The sequence below is a fragment of the Hyaena hyaena genome, unplaced genomic scaffold, assembly GCF_003009895.1.
Source record: "Hyaena hyaena isolate Hyena2069 unplaced genomic scaffold, ASM300989v1 scaffold_302, whole genome shotgun sequence".
Lineage (NCBI taxonomy): Eukaryota > Metazoa > Chordata > Mammalia > Carnivora > Hyaenidae > Hyaena > Hyaena hyaena.
The window spans coordinates 1,570,472-1,589,169 of NW_024080936.1; the positions used below are offsets into that span (position 1 = coordinate 1,570,472).

General features: G+C 64.3%; 1 protein-coding gene across 2 annotated transcripts; it reads right to left on the minus strand.

Annotated features, from left to right (window-relative positions):
- Positions 1–29: 29 nt before the first annotated feature.
- Positions 30–18,485, minus strand: LMNB2 (lamin B2). Of its 2 annotated transcripts, XM_039247994.1 has the most exons (12): positions 18,248–18,485; positions 12,051–12,187; positions 7,419–7,575; positions 7,082–7,207; positions 5,234–5,404; positions 5,028–5,153; positions 4,547–4,767; positions 4,172–4,457; positions 3,981–4,088; positions 3,457–3,576; positions 3,090–3,203; positions 30–2,468 (listed from the first exon to the last, which is right to left on the minus strand). In XM_039247994.1, the coding sequence occupies exons 1-12, from the start codon at positions 18,449–18,451 to the stop codon at positions 2,427–2,429; spliced, it is 1,812 nt and encodes a 603-aa protein (XP_039103925.1). In that variant the 5' UTR covers positions 18,452–18,485; the 3' UTR covers positions 30–2,426. The 2 variants fall into 2 exon arrangements, with proteins under 2 accessions (XP_039103925.1, XP_039103926.1); XM_039247995.1 differs by lacking the exons at positions 7,082–7,207; positions 7,419–7,575; positions 12,051–12,187; positions 18,248–18,485 and adding an exon at positions 6,250–6,595.
- Positions 18,486–18,698: the final 213 nt, after the last annotated feature.

Sequence of the window (18,698 nt, forward strand, 5' to 3'; positions counted from 1 at the left end):
CCGCGTCAGAATGGACTTGGGGGCAGAACTTAAAACCAAAATGTTTATTGGAGTGTTGTACAAAAAGTTTCCGGTCATAAAATGCATATTACAAATCATCGGAGAAAGAAAAAGACCACACGTTTGGCATGCAAGTCCTTGGAGGCCGTCCGCCGAGCCGGGCCCGGGCAGGCTGTGCTGACGATCCTTGGGGCCGTGGGGCGGGACCCCACCTGCGGAGCCGCTGGCCCGGCCCGGTTACCGGGTGGGACTCGGGACAAAGGAATCGTCCCCGCGTCGTTGGAAGCGGCTTAAAGCTAAGAATGTTTGCCAGCCCAGGCCAGCGCTGCCAGCTGAGCCCTGGGTTCCACTCCGGATTTCCAGATACTCCCTCACCAACGACGTCGCCCGCCTGCAGTCACCAAGGGCCCCTAGCTTACCCTCCCCCCACCAGACAAGGGCACCGCGGTGCCTGAGCCACTTCACCCCTCCACCCAGGACCTCGGCCAGGCCACCACGGCCTCGGGGGGCAGGGGAAGGCCGGAGCCGGCTTGGAGAGGACAGGTGTCGCCTGCCGGGAACAAGCCCTACGCGTGCACCTGGGGGCCCTGCCCGGAACCGAAAAGGACGTCATGAAGCATCTGGGCCCGTGGGAGCGGTGGGGCCACTCCCTGTCCACACGCGCCGCCCCCACCCCCAACACCTCGCAGGATGTGGCTGAGACCAGCGCAGACGGTGTGTCTGGAGGTCCCCCACCCCCACCTGCCCGATGCCTCGGCGTCTGTGCCCCAGACCCTCACTGTGCGCGCAGTTCCTGTGATGCGGGTGTGGGGGGCACAGCCCCTCGGGGGCCCGGAGACACTCCTGCAAAGGGCAACGCGTGGGCCGGGGGCTGGTGCATCCGCAGGACCCGCCAGAACCGGGGGAGGGGTAGTGGTGAGACATCTCCCTTCGCGAGAAATACCAAGCCCACAGCCTGATGACTCGGGTGGCCACGGAAAGTACCAGACCTAAAGCAAGGGGGCTGCAGGCCGACTCTGGATGCAGCAGTGTTCACCCTCTGCCACCTAACAAGCCTCCAACCCTCCTGGCCACAGACAGCTTCCAAGGAAAGGGAGACAGGCCGGCCGCCTCTGGGCGCTGCTCCCAGCCCGGGGCGAGCGGGAGGGGCCCGCCCGGTAACGGAGGCACCTTCGGGGGCGGGGTGCCTCCATGGCTCAGTATTCCTCTTTAAGACTTGAGCTGCGCTTTCTGAAGGAATTTGCCGTCCGCGGCCTCAGCGGTCACCGAGCTGGCCCCCCGCAACTCCACCCCCTCGGGGGACTGTCCCAGTGACCCTGGCTCGAGCCCTGAAGTGGGATCCGGCAATCTGAGTACTGACCAATGTAAAAAAATAAATATCCATTAAAAAAATAACTTCTGTGTTTCTATGTGGGAGGGGGTATGAACGGTCAGCGGGTGCAGGCGGCGGGCAGGGCGGGGTGGCCGCACCAGCACGTCGGTCAGAGAAGGAAGTCGCCCCCTGAAGACAGGACAGCGGGACCCGCGAGCACACGGGAGCGGGTGGGGACCCGCACTCAGCCCCGTGCACAAGGCACAGAGTTGGAGAAAGGGGCGGGGGGCTCACCCCGAGGCCGCTCTCCGGTCGGAGGCCCGGGAAGCGGCTGTCACACGCGGACGCTCGCTTGCGTCCTTGCCACTGACCTGGTGACAAGACTCCAGACGGAGCTGTCCCCGCCCCCGGGGTTTCCAGGTCTCCTGCCCCGCCGGTCCTGCAAGCTGAGGAACTCAACTAGAGAAAGCTCCAGAAACCTGAGGGCCCCACAGCCAGGAAGGGAGAAGGGGGCCCACCAGAGCCCCCAACGCATGCCCAGACACCCGGCCTGCAGCCGCACATGCGCAGAGCGGGGTACAAGCAGAGCCCGTCCCCACTACCTGCTTCCGGTCTCCGGCCCAGCTGCCAAATTCCACGTGGGGTGCGCGGTCCCCGCCAGGTCACGACCTGGGCTCTGGATTTGGTTTTTAAAAAGCTTAACAGACAACGCAACTCCCGGGCATCCTTGCTCTCCGCCCACTTGAGCCCCACAGGTGGGTCCTGGCGCCTGCCCTGTGGCGGGGCAGCGGGAGAGGGTCGCGCCCCTGCGCCCCACCGCGCCCCCGCCCCTCCAAACCCCGCCCCCGGCAGCTATTAGGTTCTTCGGCCTCGAACTCAGCCAAATGGTGAAATGCGGCACCAAAAAAAAAAAAAAAAAAAACCATGTCCAGACAGAGGCGATGAAGGGAGGGCCCGAGGAAGCCACCGACAGCACAGATCGCAGAGCCCCGCCCCCATGTTCTGGCAGTTTGCTTAAAAATTCTCTAGAAATGTATCAAGGACTAAAGACGGCCAATGGTATAAAAATAGTTTTCAGTGGCTCTGGGTAAAGACGGGCCGAGGTGAGTTCGGTTCACATGACGCGGCAGCCTCGCGAGGTGGTCCTCGGGTCCCCCTGGAAGGAGAGGCCAGCAGCCTTAGAGGCCGGCGCCAGCCCGCTTGCCTAGGCTGGTAGCTGGCGGCCCCCACCCCTGCCAGACGGGCCGGACAGGGCCCGCGCAGGGCACTAGCGCCCAGCGAGAAGACAGGGCCAGCAGCTCCAGCCTCAACTGTCCGTTCCAGGACCTTCCACATCTCCCTTCTGAGCTGCACAACTCATCACAACTTAAATGTCTGACCCAAGTCTCAGGACTTAGAGCTGCGGCGGAAAGGCCCCGCCCACCACAGCTCTCCCCTCCCACCCCTCCAACCATTATGGAGGCCCCGGTGTCTCAGGCTGGAGGGGCAGGGGCACCAGAGTCCCTTCACTGAGGACCTCCGGGCTACACCGGTGCCGCCTAGCAGTGCTCAGGGTTCAACACCCCAGTCCTGGGGGCCCCCGGCCAGAACCCTGAGACCCCACAATGGGCAAGAGCCAGGAGGCAGGGACTCCCCGCATCTCTGGCTACAAGCTGTGCGGCCCTCGGGGGCTGAGGCCTGGACTGTGCCAAGAACCTTGGGGACCTGGGGACCCCGCCAGAGGAGGGTGGCTGGGCGTGTTCAGTGTGCGGCCACACACGCCACCTGGGGCCCCTACCTGTTGATGGAAAAGGTCCTCCTCGCCGAACTCGGCTCCCTCCTCTTCTCCCTCCTCCCCGTTCTCCGTCTCCCGCGCCACCGACGACTGCTTCACGGTTCTCATGGCCACCTCCTGCATGAGAAGAGCCACGGTGGACGCCTGACCCCGCGGGTGCGGGGGCCCAGCCCGCGGGGTGGTGGTCAGGCCTCCCCGCACCGCAGAACAGCACCCCAAAGCCAGGGTCGCCTCACTGGCCCCGTGGGCCAAAGCCCCACCCCAGGGCTCCTACAGCGGCCAGGGGTGCGTAAGGGCTGGTCAGGGAGCCTCCCGGAGGGACCCGAGGACCAGGACAGAAGGGATCCCCGGGCAGGCCTCGGGCACCCACCTCCCCATCAGCGTTGACCAGGACAGTCCGGAAGCTCTCGCCCGTGCTCCAGCTGTTCTGGCTCTTCCACACGAGCGTCGAGGGGGGGCTGTGGGCCACTCCTGCACCAGCCGCCCATACCTGGGGACACAGCGGGGCCTCCCCATCAACGCCAGCTCTGGCCCCAGTTCCCGTGCCACCAGCCGGTTCCCTCACTGCCCCTGGGTCTTCCAAGGGACGTCTATTGCCAGGGTACAGAAGACGACACTGAGGTTCAGGGTGGCCCATGGCTCTCATCTCAGCAAACGATGGCTGTGCTGGGGTCAGAAGCCCAACAGCTCCAGGGGTCCATGCCTGTGGCTGTTAACATCTTTCACCAAAGCCCGCCAGCCCAGCCTGGATCCTTCTCCGAATGGGACCAAGGTGCTACTAAGGGCTCCGGGGAGGGTCCAGCGGCACAATAGTGGCACACGGGTGACCCGTGACAAGAAGCAGCTGTTCTCAGAGCCCAGTCACTCACCCACCGCCCTCCCACAGCCACCTACCGTGACGGTCTGGCCGGCGCGCAGCACGTACTTGGGCGTAAACTTGTAGGCGATCTCCTCCCCCTCCACCACCTGCCTCTTGATCCTCCAGTTGCCCAGAGACTGATCCTGGCGAAGGGGAAACGCGCAGCCTGACACACAGCTCGGGGAGGACCCCGTGGGGCCCCGACCCGGGGACGCAGGCCGCTCACCTTGTCCGAGCTGTTCTTCAGCTGCACAAACCTGCCCTCCAGGTCGACCTCCTCGATGGCGACGCCGCCCGTGGCCGACGCCTGCTGCGCCAGGTGGAAAGCGCTGCCGCCGCTGCCGCCGCCGCCGCCCGAGCCCACGCCGCTCGAGCCCGGCGACTCCTCCGCCTCCAGCCGCTTCCGCTTGCTGCGCCCCTGGCGCCCGGTCACGGCCACGGCCACGCTGCTCCCGCTCGACGCGGCCCGCGACACAGTGACCCGCGACGACGGGCTGGGGGTCAGCTTCAGCCTGGGGGACAAGGGGGGCCGACTAGAGCTCCCAAGGGGCCAGCGGCCGCTGCCCCCAAGCCCCCCCCCCAGGCCCCGCCCCGCCCCCACCTCTCCTCCTCGCCCTCCAGCAGCTTGCGGTAGGCGCTGATCTCCATGTCCAGGGCCAGCTTCACGTCCAGCAGCTCCTGGTACTCGGCCAGCTGCTGCTGCATCACGTCGCGCATCTCTGTCATCTCCTGCTCCTTGGCGTCCAGCATCTTGCGGAACTTGTCCCGCTCCCCGGCCATGGTCTCCTCCAGCTCGCGAATGCGGTCCTCCGCGGCACTGGCCTGGGAGGGGCCGGGGCGGCCAGGTCAGCGCGGCCTCCGCAGGTCACGGGGGGGGGGGAGGGGAGCCCTCGCGGCCCCGGGGCTCTTCCCCGCGTCCCGCACGCGCGGCTGGGGCCCCAGACCCGGGAGCTCTGGTGGCCGGCGGGCCCGACGGCGCCCCCGCCCCGGCCAGGAGGGAAGGGGCGGCCGCACGCGCGTCACCAGCGCCCACACCCGCAGGGGGCCCCGCAGCGGCGCGGGGAGCCGGGCTCGGGGAGCACCTGCTTCTGGAGGCCGGACAGCTGGTAGCCGAGGGACTCGACCCGCATGCGCGCTTCCTTCAGCTCCTCCCGCGCGGCGCTGGCCGCCTTGTCGTTCTGGTCGGAGCTCAGCCTGGCGCTGTCCAGCTGCAGGGACGCGGGCGGCAGGTGAGCGGCCGGCGGCGGGCGCGGGGCCACCCCGCGCGCCCAGCCGCCGGCGCGGGCACCTTGGCCTGGTAGGTCTGCTCCAGCTCCCGCCGGTACAGCCGCACTTGCTCGTCGTGCTGGCCGCGCAGCTCCTCCAGCGCCCGCGCCATCTTGAAGTCGTACTCCTGCTGCCGGCTGCTGTCCGCCTCCACCAGGCGGCGCTCGTGCCGCCGCCGCGCCTCCCGCACCTCCTGCGGCACAGCGCGCGTCAGCCCCGCGACCCGCCCGCCGAACGGATTGTGTCCGCCGCCCCCGCCGCCCGCGGACGGGCCCGACCCACGACGCTCAGGGCGGGAAGCACACGCGGGAGGCCACGCGGGTGAGGGTCCGCGTGCGGGACGCGTCCGGAACAGGCTCCTCCCCGGGCGGGCGGGGGCTCGTGGGGGCTCCGTGCTGGGGGAGGGAGGGGTGGCTGCTGATCGGGACAGGGCTTCCTTTTTGGGCTGACGGAATATTCTGGAGTTAAATATAAAACCCACCAAAGTGTATACTTTGAAAGTTTTGGGGTATGGCAATATTTCGTCTTTTCTTTCAGAAAGGGCGCCAGCGACTGACCGTGGGCGCGCCTGCGCGGGGGAGGGGCAGAGAGCGTCTCAAGCGGGTTCCAGGCTCCAGGGCCAGCGAGGAGCCAGAGCCAGACACAGACACGGGCTCAATCAGGAGTGTGACACTTAACCACCGACCGAGCCACCCAGGCACCCCCGGGAGCATGTCAGTGAAGCTGTGGAAACAATCCCTGACCGGCTGGCTCAGGGGCCTGGGGTCTGAGAGAGAGACCCGGGCCTCGGGGCAGCAGAGCACACACAGCAACGCCTGGGAAACCCGGGGCCCCACGCACAGCTGTCCCAGGCACACGGTGGGGTCACAGGCAAGCAGAGGGCGCCGTTCACCAGCCTCCGGCTCCAGGGAAGGGGAGGTCCCCCCACCCCAGCACAGAGGGCTGTCACTTATCACAGTGCGTGGTCACCTGTAAGAATAGGAATGCCTCTCAAGGAAGCCAACCCTGTTTACAACGACCCACGAACAGCACACCCACCTTCACGGATGCCTGCCTCAGGGCACCCCTCCAGGAACCCTTCCCGGGTGCCCTTCCGGCTCCCCTGGCAGGCCCCCTCACCCCTGCCTTCCGGGGCCCCCCGGTGTCCTTCACTGGTGCCTCCGAGGGGCTCCTCCCGAGGCCACGGTCCCTTCCAGATCCCCTCGAAGGCTCCGGTGCTCTGGTGGCTGCCTTCAGGGGTCCCCTCGCGGGCCGCTCCCCGAGGCCCCTGGCGGCCCTGGCTCTCACGGGGCACGGCTGGAGCGGCACACCGCTCCTCAGGAGCATGGACATCCTTCCCGCGGCAGCTCGCCCCGGCAGTGAGGGCGGCAGTGAGGGCCCCAGGGTTCCGTCCTGGCCGTGACAGGACAATGGGCTCTGTGACGACGGGCTGGGAGGGGCCCCAGAAGCCCCTGCTCTAACCACCAGAGGCGCCCCTTCGCTCCCAGGCGGGCCCGGAGTTTAAGGGCAGGGGGAGATCCGGGAAGCAAGGGAAGCAGATGGGCCTCCCTTCCCTCCCTGGGGAGGGTCTGCTGCGGGTTGATCGGTGGCGCCCAAAAGAGGAGTCCATGTCCTAGTCCCTAGAACCTGCCGCGGGACCTTATCTGGAAGAGGGGGCTTTCCAGATGCAATTAAGAGTCTCAAAATCCGATCGCTCTGGATTACCTGGGTGGGCCTAGACCCAGTGACAAGGGTCTGGGGAAGGACAGAGGCCAGGTGAGGGCAGGCTCAGATGGGGAGGTGCCCGGAGGCCCCCCAGGCTGGCAGAGGCCGAAGGCCCCGCCCCCCGGCCCACGCCGTCGGGGCCCCTGACCCTGGGCAGCGGCCGCACCTCCTCGAAGACGCTCTTCCGGAAGTCGAGCTCCTCCTGCAGGCTCTGGCAGCGGTTCTCCAGGTCCACGCGCGCCAGCGTCTCCTTCTCCAGCTGCTTTTTGGCCACCGCGTGACCGTCCTCCGCCTGGGGGACACAGGACAGCACGGGGACGTGACAGTCGGCCCTACCACATGGCTTCTCGGGGCGCGGGGCCTCCCCGTAAACACAGGGACGGGCCGTCGCCAGGCTGGAAACCCTCTCGCTCCCAACGGGACGGGCGCCGCCTGGGCCCCGCGGCACCCGCACACCGGCGCCGGGCCTCCCCTCCCCCAGGCCGGGGCCCCCCGAGACCCGCCTTAGCCAGCTGGGCCCGCAGCTCCGCCACGTCGCTCTCGAGGCCCCGCTTGTCGCCGAGGGCGGCGGCCAGCTCCGCCTCGCTCCGGTGGAAGAGGGACTCCAGATCCTTGACGCGGCCCTGGGCCACCGCGAGCTCCCCCTCCCTCTTCTTGGAGCTGAAAGGTAAGAGCCGGACTCAGCGGCGGCGGCGGCGGGGGGGGGGGGGGGGGCAGCACCGCGAAGCCCGGGGCCAACCTCACCTGGGCGGGAGCAGGTGGGAGCGACCCTCGGGGACAGAGCCCGCCCATCAGGGCCCCACCGGCCACCAGACACAGCGCCCCAGACCCCCAGGGAAGAGCTTGAAGGTCATTCTGTGTGATTTCTGGACACTGGATGGATCGTTTAGGGGAGAACAATTTCTTAAAAAGTTAACGTGTATCAGGGCATCAGACTCTTGATTTCCTCTCAGATCATGATTTCAGGATTTGTGGGTTCGAGCCCCCTATCGGGCTCTGTGCTGACAGCTCAGAGCCTGGAGCTGCTTCAGATTCTGTGTCTCCCTCTCTCTCTGCCCCTCCCCTGCTCACGCTGTGTCTCTCCCTCTCTCTCAGAAATAAAACATTAAAAATAAATAAATAAGCAGGTTCATCTGGTATCCTGATCGACAGCTTTCCCGATGTTAAAGATGGCCAACAGATTCTTCAACGCACAGCTGCTTCACGAGCGTGGGCCTCAGGGCCTCGATGCTCAAAGTTCTCAACCTTGGAGTCGAACACATGGCCACCTCCCCGCGAAGGAACTGAGGGAGCCATGTCCATCGAGGGTGGGGACACCCAGGGTGTTCCCCCAGCCCTGATCATGGGGGTCACTGTGGGGGCTGAGCAGCATCCCTGACCCTCCCCTCGGGGAGAAGCAGTGGGGACCCCGCACCAGCTCACGTGACGTGGGCTGGCGTAAAGACCAGTGACCCTGACCGCCAAGCTGCCCACGTCCCCAACAGCGGCCCCATGAACGGGGAGCTCTGTCCAGCCATATATGGTCGTCACCCCCCCCCCAGCCACGGGGGTCGCAGGGTCCTTGCAGCCACACGGTTCTGGCTCTGCAGGGGCTGCAGACCCTGAGCCCCTGGAGCAGGTTTTGCAGAGGTTTGGGGGAAACAAACCCCTCATCTGACAACCATTACTGAGAACCCACTTCCCGCTTTTCGCGCTTTACGGAGAGAGCACCGCCCTTCCTCCTGCAGGAAGCCCTCGGGGCACCTTCGCTCTCAGGATGTACAACTTGCTCGCCGGACAACAGGGAGACGCGCTGCCCGCCAGACATGAGTCTGCATCAGATGAAGCAGGGTTCAGAAGAGACGCGGGTGGGCAAGAGCTGGGTGGGACTCGTACTTTATTTTAAAAATTTTTTAATATTTTTATTTATTTCTGAGAAAGTGTGAGCATGGGAGGGTCAGAGAGAGAGGGAGACACAGAACCTGAAGCAGCTCCAGGCTCTGAGCTGCCAGCACAGAGCCCGACGCGGGGCTCAAACCCATGAACCATGAGATCATGACCTGAGCCGAAGTCGGACACTTAATTGACTGAGCCCCCCAGGCGCCCCAGAATCGTACTTTTAAGTCCCGCCAGCACTGCTGGGGGCGGCCCCTGAGAGCTGCATGAGGCAGCAGCAGGAGGAGCCAGATCTGTTATTTCCAGGAGCAGAGCGTTCAGGCAGAAGAGGCAGAAGTGCAAAGGCCCTGGGGTGAGGCAGTGCAAAGGCCCTGGGGTGAGGTGTGCCCGCCAACTTTGAGATCAGCGACAAAGCCAGAGTGGCCGGCACCCAGGCATCAGGGAACATGGAAACCTCTTGAAAACTATCTAGTGCTCGGTATCCCACACAACTACACAGAGCGGTGCAGAAAGCAGGGGCACTGGTGGCTCGCACTGGTTTATGTCTCACTGGACGCGTCTTGCGAGCTTCAAGGCGCAAAGGCAGGTCACTCACGGGCGTAACAGCAAGTCCTGGAGCGTTACGTGGGCGAGTCCAGCCCATTTGGCAGGTCCTCCACATGGCCACCCACATCGCCCTCCTCCGGGATGTGGTGATAAATTGTTTAGGCAAAGGAAGGCACTAGATCTAAATAGCTACCCTGCTCTAGAAGGGCTCCTGCGCGGAAAACAGGGAGCGAGGCAATGGCGCGAAGCACCTGCAGACTCCGAAGGTGGGGGGCGGGGGGGGGCGTCCACAGGCCCGCCAGCACACGGAGGCTTCCTTCTGGAGTAGGGGCCTCACTGGAAGGTTCCAGCCCAGAGGCTTAGAGCCCCTCCCTCTGGCACCGCAGGGTTCACCATCCCTCGTGTCCTAGCTGCCCCCCCCCCCCGCAGCTGCCCCCCGCGGAGGCTGTCCCGGGAACAATGGGGCTGGCGGCGCACAGCCTGGCACCACTGGTGAGGCACGGGGGGGGGGGCCTCCCAGCAGCCAGGGTCCTGGCAGAGGGCATCTCATGGCCTCGGGAATGTCCGCGAAGTGCCCCCTCGCTGCCTCACACGTCCACCATCAGCTGGTGGAGGTGCCTGCGGGGACACAGAACAGACCCGCAGGGCAGAGAAGAGCAGAGCCACCAAGGCGACCCGAGTGGAGGCTGGCGCCACGCGTGCTGCTTCTCTCTGAACCACTTTCTTGACAGTGAGCATCTGTGACCGGTAAGTGGGAAAAAGGAAGACTTCTGGGCCCAGACAAGGAGCATCTGGAGAGTTCCCCACTCCGCACTGACACGAGAGAGAGAGGCTGGGGTCCCCGGCGGTGCTGACCCTGGAACTCCCTCAACCTTCTGCAAGAAGCACCGATCACTTGCTAATGAAAAGACAGACCAAACACACGGGCTGGCAGTCAGGCTGGCCGCTTACACAGCAGGACCTGCCTCTGTCCCCTGGCCAGAGGCCAGGTGAGCGCAGCGTGTGGCCCGCGTCTGGGCCCCCTGTCCTGGCCCAGCAAAGCCATTCCACTGAGGAACCACAGGTGCCCATCACTCAGTGACAGGAGCCCAGCTGAGCAGGCCACACACACCGTGTGGTTCCAAGTCTAGGACATTCTGGAAAAGGCAGAGCGACGGAGGCGGTGAAGGGAGCAGGGGCGGAGGGCGGGGTGGGGCAGGAGACCCCGGGGGCAGAGCTGTGACGGGCGCTGGAGGTGCACACAGGGCATCCGTGCAGACGGCGGCCGGGGCACCCGGGGCTGAGCCCTGACGTCAGCCACGGGCTTCAGTTAACGGTGACGCATTGGTGTTGCCTCGTCCACTACGACAGCGCAGCGCTTGGTGCCGTGGGGGGTGAGGGGTGAGCTGTGTAGCGGGGAAGCGGAGGGAGAACTTCAGAAACTCTGTACTGTCCACTCGTTCTCCGATAAACGTAAAACTGCCTTTAAAAAACCCCAGGGGCGCCTGGGTGGCTCAGTCGGTTGAGCGTCCGACTTTGGCTCAGGTCATGATCTCATGGTTCGTGGGTTCAAGCCCCGTGTCGGGCTCTGTGCTGACAGCTCAGAGCCTGGAGCTGCTTCAGGTTCTGTGTCTCCCTCTCTCTCTGACCCTCCCCTGCTCACGCTGTCTCTCTCTCTCAGAAATAAACATTTAAAACAATAATAATAAAAAAATAAAAAAACCCAAACTCTATATATAAAAAAAAAAGGAAGGAAAAATCCCCACAAGTGTGGTGATGACTCTGGTGGCGGCTGGGCAGGGACTCAGGGACCAGGCTGCAGTCCCAGTCACCGCCAAGCTGAGGGACCCTGGAACAGCCCGGCCCCTGCCTGTTTGCCGTCCGGAGTGGAGACCGTGACGGTGCGGCCCTGGCAGGTGTGAGGCTTACGGCGGGGCCACGTGACTGCCCACCATGGCGCACGGGGTCCTTGATCAAGTACCCCGTTCGGCTGTCCCCACCGGCAGAACGCGGATCCGACGTTTCCCGTGCGGCCCTTATACTCACAGGCGGCCCAGAGCGTGTGCTTTTGAAGAAGAGAAAAGCCCCTGCCGGCCTGCGTCAAGGCTAAGACTATGGGGGGGGAGGGGGGGGAAGACACGGAAGCGGAGCGCAGTTTCCCCGGGCGGGCTCCCAACAGGAGCCACGGGGGGTGAGGGCCACTGCGTACACGAGGCAGGCGGCAAGGTCCCTGGGGGCCCGTGACACGGGGGGCCGCACACCAGTGGTTCCCAAATCCCGGGCAGAGAAGGGGGAGGCTGGGCTGTGTGGCCCGGGCCGTCCTCCGACCTGGGAGTGGAGGGAACCCGTGCCGATAGCTCCCTGCAGACTCCGCTTCAGGAAAGCTGCTCGGGGTCTGAAATCCGCCCTGGGCGGGGGCGCCTGGGGGGCTCAGTCGGATGAGCGTCCGACTCTCGATGTGGCTCAGGTCAGGACCTCACGGCTGGGGAGACGGAGCCCCGTACCCAGCTCTGCGCTGACAGTGCGGCGCCTGTTTGGGACGGACTCTCTCTCTCTCTGCTCCTCCCACCCTCTCAGAATAAATCAACTTTTGCAAAGAAAACAAACAGCTCTCCCCCGGGCTGAGCGATGCTGGGAAGGGGCATCGGGGAGCTCCCCTCGGCCGGCCGGCGCCAGGGCTCTGTCCCGGGGGCGCAGCGCGCAGTGAGGGCGCCACACAGCGGCCGCAGACCTACCTTTTGTTCGCCTCTTCCAGCTCGGCCTCCACCTTCCCCAGCTCGATCTGCAGCCGGGCCCGCTCTCGGGCCGTCTCGTCCAGAACCCTGCGGGCGTCGGCCAGCTCCGACTCGTACAGCGTCTTGATGCCGCTCACCTGAGGGGGTTCGGGGAGGCCCAGGTCAGAGAAACCCCTTCCCCACCGACCGCAGGTCAGCCCCGCTGGCCCCACGTGCCCACGTGGCCCGTCCCCTGCCAAGGTCCCCCACGCCCACGTGCCCAGGACCACGCACACGTGTATACAGAGATCTGGACCCCAACCGGGACAGGAGACATCCCATCCACCCGCTGGGAGCTGGGGCCAAACAAATGAAAACAAATGTTGGCAACACAGAGAAATGGGGGCCTCCATGCACGGGGGGGGGGGGGGTCGAGCAGCCGCTGAGGAAGACCGTCAGGCACCCCCTCAGATGGGCGAGCAGTCACCTGCAACCCACCAATTCCGCCAAGTACCCATCTGTCCAGAAACACAGGAGTCTACATAAACCTGGGTGTGTCTTCACGGCAACACCATTCACAGCAGCCAGAGTGGACACAACCCACGAGGCCATCCGGGCGAACACACACGCGCTGCGCCCCATCCACGCACCCGCCCATGAGCAGGGGCGAGGCGCCCCCACCCGCCCGCCCCCCGGACGGACCCCAAACACACGACACTCAGAGAGGGAACCAGACACGAGAGGCCATGTGGGGTGTGAGACCATGTGTGTGAAACGTCCGGAACAGGCTCCTCCACGGACAGGAAGGGGATCGTGGGGATGGGGGAGGGGGAAGAAGGTGATAGCTGATGGGGACGGGGTTCCTTTGGGGAGATGGAATGTTCTGGAATTGGACAAAGATGCTGGCTGCACCATTCTGAACATGCTAAAAGCACGGAGGGTAGAGTATGATGGGACGAGCAGTGGGAGACGGGAATCCTAGCTCAGGAGAGCCGCTGAAGACGGGAAGGCGGCCGCGGGCTGGGCCCCTCACGTCCACAGGAGAGGTCCCTGGGCAGAGGGGCCTGCCACGTGCTTCGGTCACCACCATCCTGGTTCGCCAGGGGCCGAAGAGCCTCCGGAATTGGGACTCTTCAGAAAAATTGGGGTTTCCTTTTTTTTATTAAAAAAATTATTTTTTTAAAAATATTTTTTTAATGTTTTATTTATTTCTAGGAGAGAGAGAGAGAGACAGCGTGAGCAGGGGAGGGTCAGAGAGAGAGGGAGTCACAGACTGAAACAGGCTCCAGGCTCTGAGCTGGCAGTCAGCACAGAGCCCGACGCGGGGCCCAAACCCGCGAACCGCGAGATCATGACCTAAGCGAAAGTCGGACGCTCAACCGACTAAGCCACCCAGGCGCCCCTAAAAAAATTATGTTTAAGTTTTATTTATTTAAGTAATCTCTACACCCAACATGGGGCTTGAACTTGACCTGGAGACCAAGAGGTACACACTCCACGGACGGAGCCGGCCAGGCGCCCCGAGAGCTGGGGTTTTGACAGCTAGTCTGAGACCCCGCGAGCCACCGCCGCTGGCCTGGGGACTCTGTGCCTCAGTCCAGCAGCTCCCAGGCACCCCTCGCACAGCTGACACGGGCGCAGGTTCCCGGGCCTCCTTCCCAGGCAGGGAGCCGGGAGCTGAGGCCCCCTGACCCGCCAGGTGCGGGGCCGGTCTGCTGGGCACAACTCCAAGGTCAGGACACACAACAGGGAGAGTAGAGACAAAGCCAGCTTCTCCCTCCTGCACCCCCAGGAGCAAGCCCCCCCCAAAGGTGGTCACCTCTGGCCACACTCGCTGTTTCCAACGCTGGGAACTGGCTTCCGGCATCACTCAGTTCACAGTGCGGCGGCTCCTCCCTCCACAGGGAGCCGGGCACCTGGGTTTACGGGTGTGTTTTTGCCCCATCTCCTGGCATCTTACCTTCTAGAACTCTCCCAAGCCCGAGGGAGCATCATACACAAGATCCGCCAGGCTGGGGCCCTTTCCCTCACGCCCTCCCCTCACTAGGCAGGGGCTCCTGGAATGAACAGTGGCCAACACGATGCTCACTAAGGCGACCTCGGTCCGGAGCCGGGTGGGGGCCCAGGGCATCTGCGCAAGGGACGCCTCAGCAACCATCTTGGTCCAGAGGGGCCCAAGGGGTTAGGATACCTGAATGCCATGTGGGGTCCCCGGGGGTCCTGGGGCAGGGGAATTAGGGGAAACTGAGGACACAAGCAAAAGTACGGGTGTTCTCTAACGTCAACATGGCGTCAGTACTGGTGACAGGGCTGTGACAGACACTGACACGAGGGGTTAGCAGAACGGGGCTGGGCTCCGCGGGGACTCCGTACACCCCTGGCCCGTTTTCTGTAAATCCAAAACTGGCCTAAAACATCACGTTGAGTCAATAAAAATACATCCTGTCTCTCATCTCCACAACTGAGATATCTGGCACCCCCCGCCCCGGATTCTGTGCCCGAGGCAAGTGGCTCCCTTGTCCCAACCCTGCTCCAGGCTCCGAGGCCACGCCGCCACAGCCACCTCAACTGTCTCGTTTAAAGTACCAAGTTCAGGGGCGCCAGGTGGCTCAGTCGGTTAAGCGCAACTTCGGCTCAGGTCATGATCTCATGGTTTGTGGGTTCGAGCCCCGCATCGGGCTCTGTGCTGACAGCTCAGAGCCTGGAGCTGCTTTGGATTCTCTGTCTCCCTCTCTCTCTGACCCTCCCCTGCTCATGCTATCTCTCTCTCAAAAATAAATAAAACATTAAAAAAAGAATTTTTTTTTAATAATAAAGTACCAAGTTCAGGGGCGCCTGGCTGGCTCTGTCAGTAGAGCCCCACTAGTTACAGGGATTATTTAAAAAAGCGAAAACACAAACAGCACACCGCGTTCTTGCAGTGACTAGGCCTGCGTGTGGCCGTATGCACAGCCGCTAACTCAGGCCCGGAGGCCGAGCTCCATCACACCGTCTGTTTTTGTCCAGCCTGCAAGCCCAGGATAGTTTTTACATCTTTAAACGACTGCAGGGAGAAAAAATGAAAAAGAAAAAGAATTGTCGTGAACCCAGAAGGGAAATTACAGGAATTCCCATGTCAGTGTGTATAAATAAAGTTTTATTGGCACGCAGCCTGGCCCGCTCCTTTACACAGCGCCTGCGGCAGCTCTCCATTGCGGCTGAGAAGCGTAGCCCTGACGGAGACTTCCAGCCCCCAGAGCTGGAAACGCCGACTCCAGCCCCTTTCAGAAAACAGTCGCTGACCCAGCTCTACGGCAGTGGGGCAACTTAGAAAATTCTTGAAGGGGACCCACCGAGAGGGCTCACAGACTGCCTTTCAGACCACCAACAGGTGTCCTCGGGCAGGCCCCGCACCTGTGAGTCACTGGCGCCGGGAGACCCACGGCTCGGGCCTGTTCTGTCTTTTCTGGCATTCTGCACGTGCCGGGAATGAGCAAATGTGTGCGCATGTGTTGGCGGGGGGGGGGGGGGGTGCACATAACCCCAGGTGGCCTTTTCCTGTCCCTGTGTCTCTGGGGAACATCCAAACGCAGGCAGCCCCAGGCGCTACTTCCTCCCATCTCGCCCCGCCCCGCCCCTGCCCCCCGGGTCCACAGAGGGAGCCCCCCCCCTCCCCGCAACAGGACACCTGGGCAGGTAAGGGAAAAGAAACTGAAGGCCGGAGGAACCTAACACCGGACCAGGGAGGCTCCTTGGAGAACTGCCCCTCCCTCCCCGCCACTCCCTCCCCGCCTGCACCCCTGCAGATCTCTCTCCAACAGAATCCGTGGCCCCAGCCCTTCCAGAAACCTTCGGGTGATCAGAGCACATGGCTATTCAGCACGACTGCCCCCCCCCGCCGTGTGAGAGCGTGCCCGCGGCAGCACCAACACTGCGGTTTTACCTCACACAGCTCCACCGCCTGGATTTTATGACAAGCGTGTGACACGCTCAGGACATTTTAAAAGGCACCTTCAAAGGGTTCCTTAAGTGGTTTCTCCTCTTGACATTAGGGCTGGATCGTCCTCTGGGGCAGAGCCACCCTGGGCACCCCCCCTGCCACGCACCCGATCCGGGGAGCACCCCCTGTGATGACCACTCATGTCCCCAGACATCACTCCGTGTAGGGCGGCCTGCGTCCAGGTAAGAAGTTTCTGCGCAGGTAAAGCACCCACTGCTCGGCCCACGCCCCACCGACCCGAGCCACCTCCCAGGCCCCTCCAATTCTGCCCACCACCCCAGTCAAGCCCGGGCCCCCCTGTACCCCAAGGCCATTTCCAGGTCACCCCCTCTGAACAGCCCACGTGACCGTCTTCCCCTCCCTCCGCACGTTGCCAGCTCCCTCCACTGCCCAGTTAGGAGGGGCCTTTATCTCCCATTTATCCTGGGAGCCCACCCCTCACCCCTGGAGCCCGTGCACAGCCCTCAAGGTCACAGCGGGGCAGGGGCATCCCCCACAGCACGACTCCCCATGTTCCCAGGACAAGCCTTGCCACCTGCGAAGTAAGTAATGCCACTGCCCAGACAGCCGGGCCCGGATCGAAACTTCTTCCTCCCCGTCACCCAAGCCACTTTCTGAGCCATTAAGGCGCCTATTAAACAGGGGCAGCGAACCCACAGGGGGCTTCCCGGGCCCTTGTCCTTTATTCTACGAAACCGATACCAACTCCCGGGGCCCACCAGCGAGCACAAAACGTGGTGCTGATGTTTCCGTTTTACAGAAGAGGCGTTGGGACCCAGACAGGGTAAGTGACTTGCCCAAGGTCACGCAAAGGGTAAGTGGCTCCCAGAAATGACCCCCCAGCTACTGTATTCCCACGACTCTGTCACATGGTCCACTGTCAGGCAGGGGCTCAGAACAGTACCTGGCTCTCCTAGCGGCCCTCAGGGGACGCCGCAAGGTGAGCACCCCGTCACCCCAACCCATACTCAGAGGACCCCCACTTGGGTTTCAGGGTGCCGGGTAGGTGAGGCCAGAACCCACCCCCGACCCCCAGACATCTGGCTCTCAAATCCCCTTAGGGGGCGGGGCTTACCCAGCCCCTAGACCTCAGTCTTAAGTGAAGCCTGGGGGCCCACCTGGAACCCAAAACTTCCCAGTGGGTCCCCAAGACCAGACGTCTCCCCATTCCCCTCTCATCCACTCTGCGGTGGGGCCTACAGCCAACGGGGCTCCCCAGGGCCCGACTGAGGACCTCTCAAATTTGCCGTGGGACCCCCTCCCCGCTAGGACGCCCTCCGCCCCAGCTGCGGGCAGGAGATGAAGCCTACAGCCTAACCACCTCCCCAGAATCCATCAGGAACTTCTGCAGAGTTCCACGGAGAACAGGCCACAGGACTCGCCCCAGGGACCACCCCGCCCCCACCCCAGGGACCCTCCACCGCTCCTCAGGGCCCCATCCGACAGCCCGAACTCCCAGGCTCCTCAGAGGCCCCGGAACCACACCAGGTTTCCTCCCAGGACACCAGAACAGCCTAACGCATCCCCGAGACTCCCCGCAACTCTCTCAGGGGCGTGGCTTACTCTGGCTCACACCCTCTCAGCCGGGGGATCCCCAGATCTTCGCTCACTCAGCGCTCGGGGCTGTCCCATAACCACCAGTCGTACAGAGGACGCCCAGATCCCCCGGGGGTCCCTCAGAGCACGGTCTGCCCCAGACTGCATTCTTTACTCAGGAGACACCCGAAACCCCCTGCGGACGCCTCGGCGGACGAGGCCCGCCCCAATACGCACCCCTCGCTCACAGGTCCCCCCAAAAATCCCCGGGACCCCTCGGTGGACAGGGCCTGATCGAGGGTGCACCCCTCGCTCACAGGTCCCCCCAAAAATCCCCGGGACCCCTCGGTGGACAGGGCCTGATCGAGGGTGCACCCCTCGCTCACAGGTCCCCCGAAAAATCCGAGGATCCCCTCGGTGGGCGGGGCCTGCTCCAGTGTGCACCCCTCGCTCACAGGTCCCCCGAAAACCCCCTGAGGATCCCCTCGGTGGGCAGGGCCCGCCTGGCCTCCAAACCTCACTCACGGGGGTCCTCGAAGACCCTCGGGCATCCTCGGAGGCCGATGCCCACCCCAGCGTGCGTCCCCAGGGCTCCCGCGAATCCCCGGGGAACCCCCCCGTGGGCGGGGCCTGCCCAGTGTCACTCTTGCGCAGAGGAACCCCCGGGGACCCCCGGAGGCTGGCGCCGCGGCTCCGCGCCCACCTCGCGCGTGGTCACCTCCTCCCTCTCGGAGATCTTGAGCAGCAGCCGGTCGTTCTCGAGCTCGAGCGCGCGGACGCGGTCGATGTAGTGCGCCAGGCGGTCATTGAGCTCGCGCAGCTCCTCCTTCTCCTGCAGCCGCGACAAGCGCGTGGGCGACAGCGGCGTGGCGGGCCCGCCCGCGCGGCCAGGCAGCGGCGTGCCCATGGCGGCGGCGGCGGCGGAGGCGGCGGCGGCGGCGGCGGCTCGGGGCCCGCGCGGCTAGGGACGGCGGCCGCGGCTCGGCGGGCTCATTCAATCCGCGCCGCCGACCAAGATGGCGCCCGGCGCCCGCCGCCGCGGAGTAGCCTGGGACTTGTAGTCCGCGGGGACCTCGCGGGGCACGCCGGGAGCGGTAGTTTCCTGCGCGGGCTAGGCCGGCCAGCCTCTGCTCCGGTTCGCGCTCGGTCCTTAG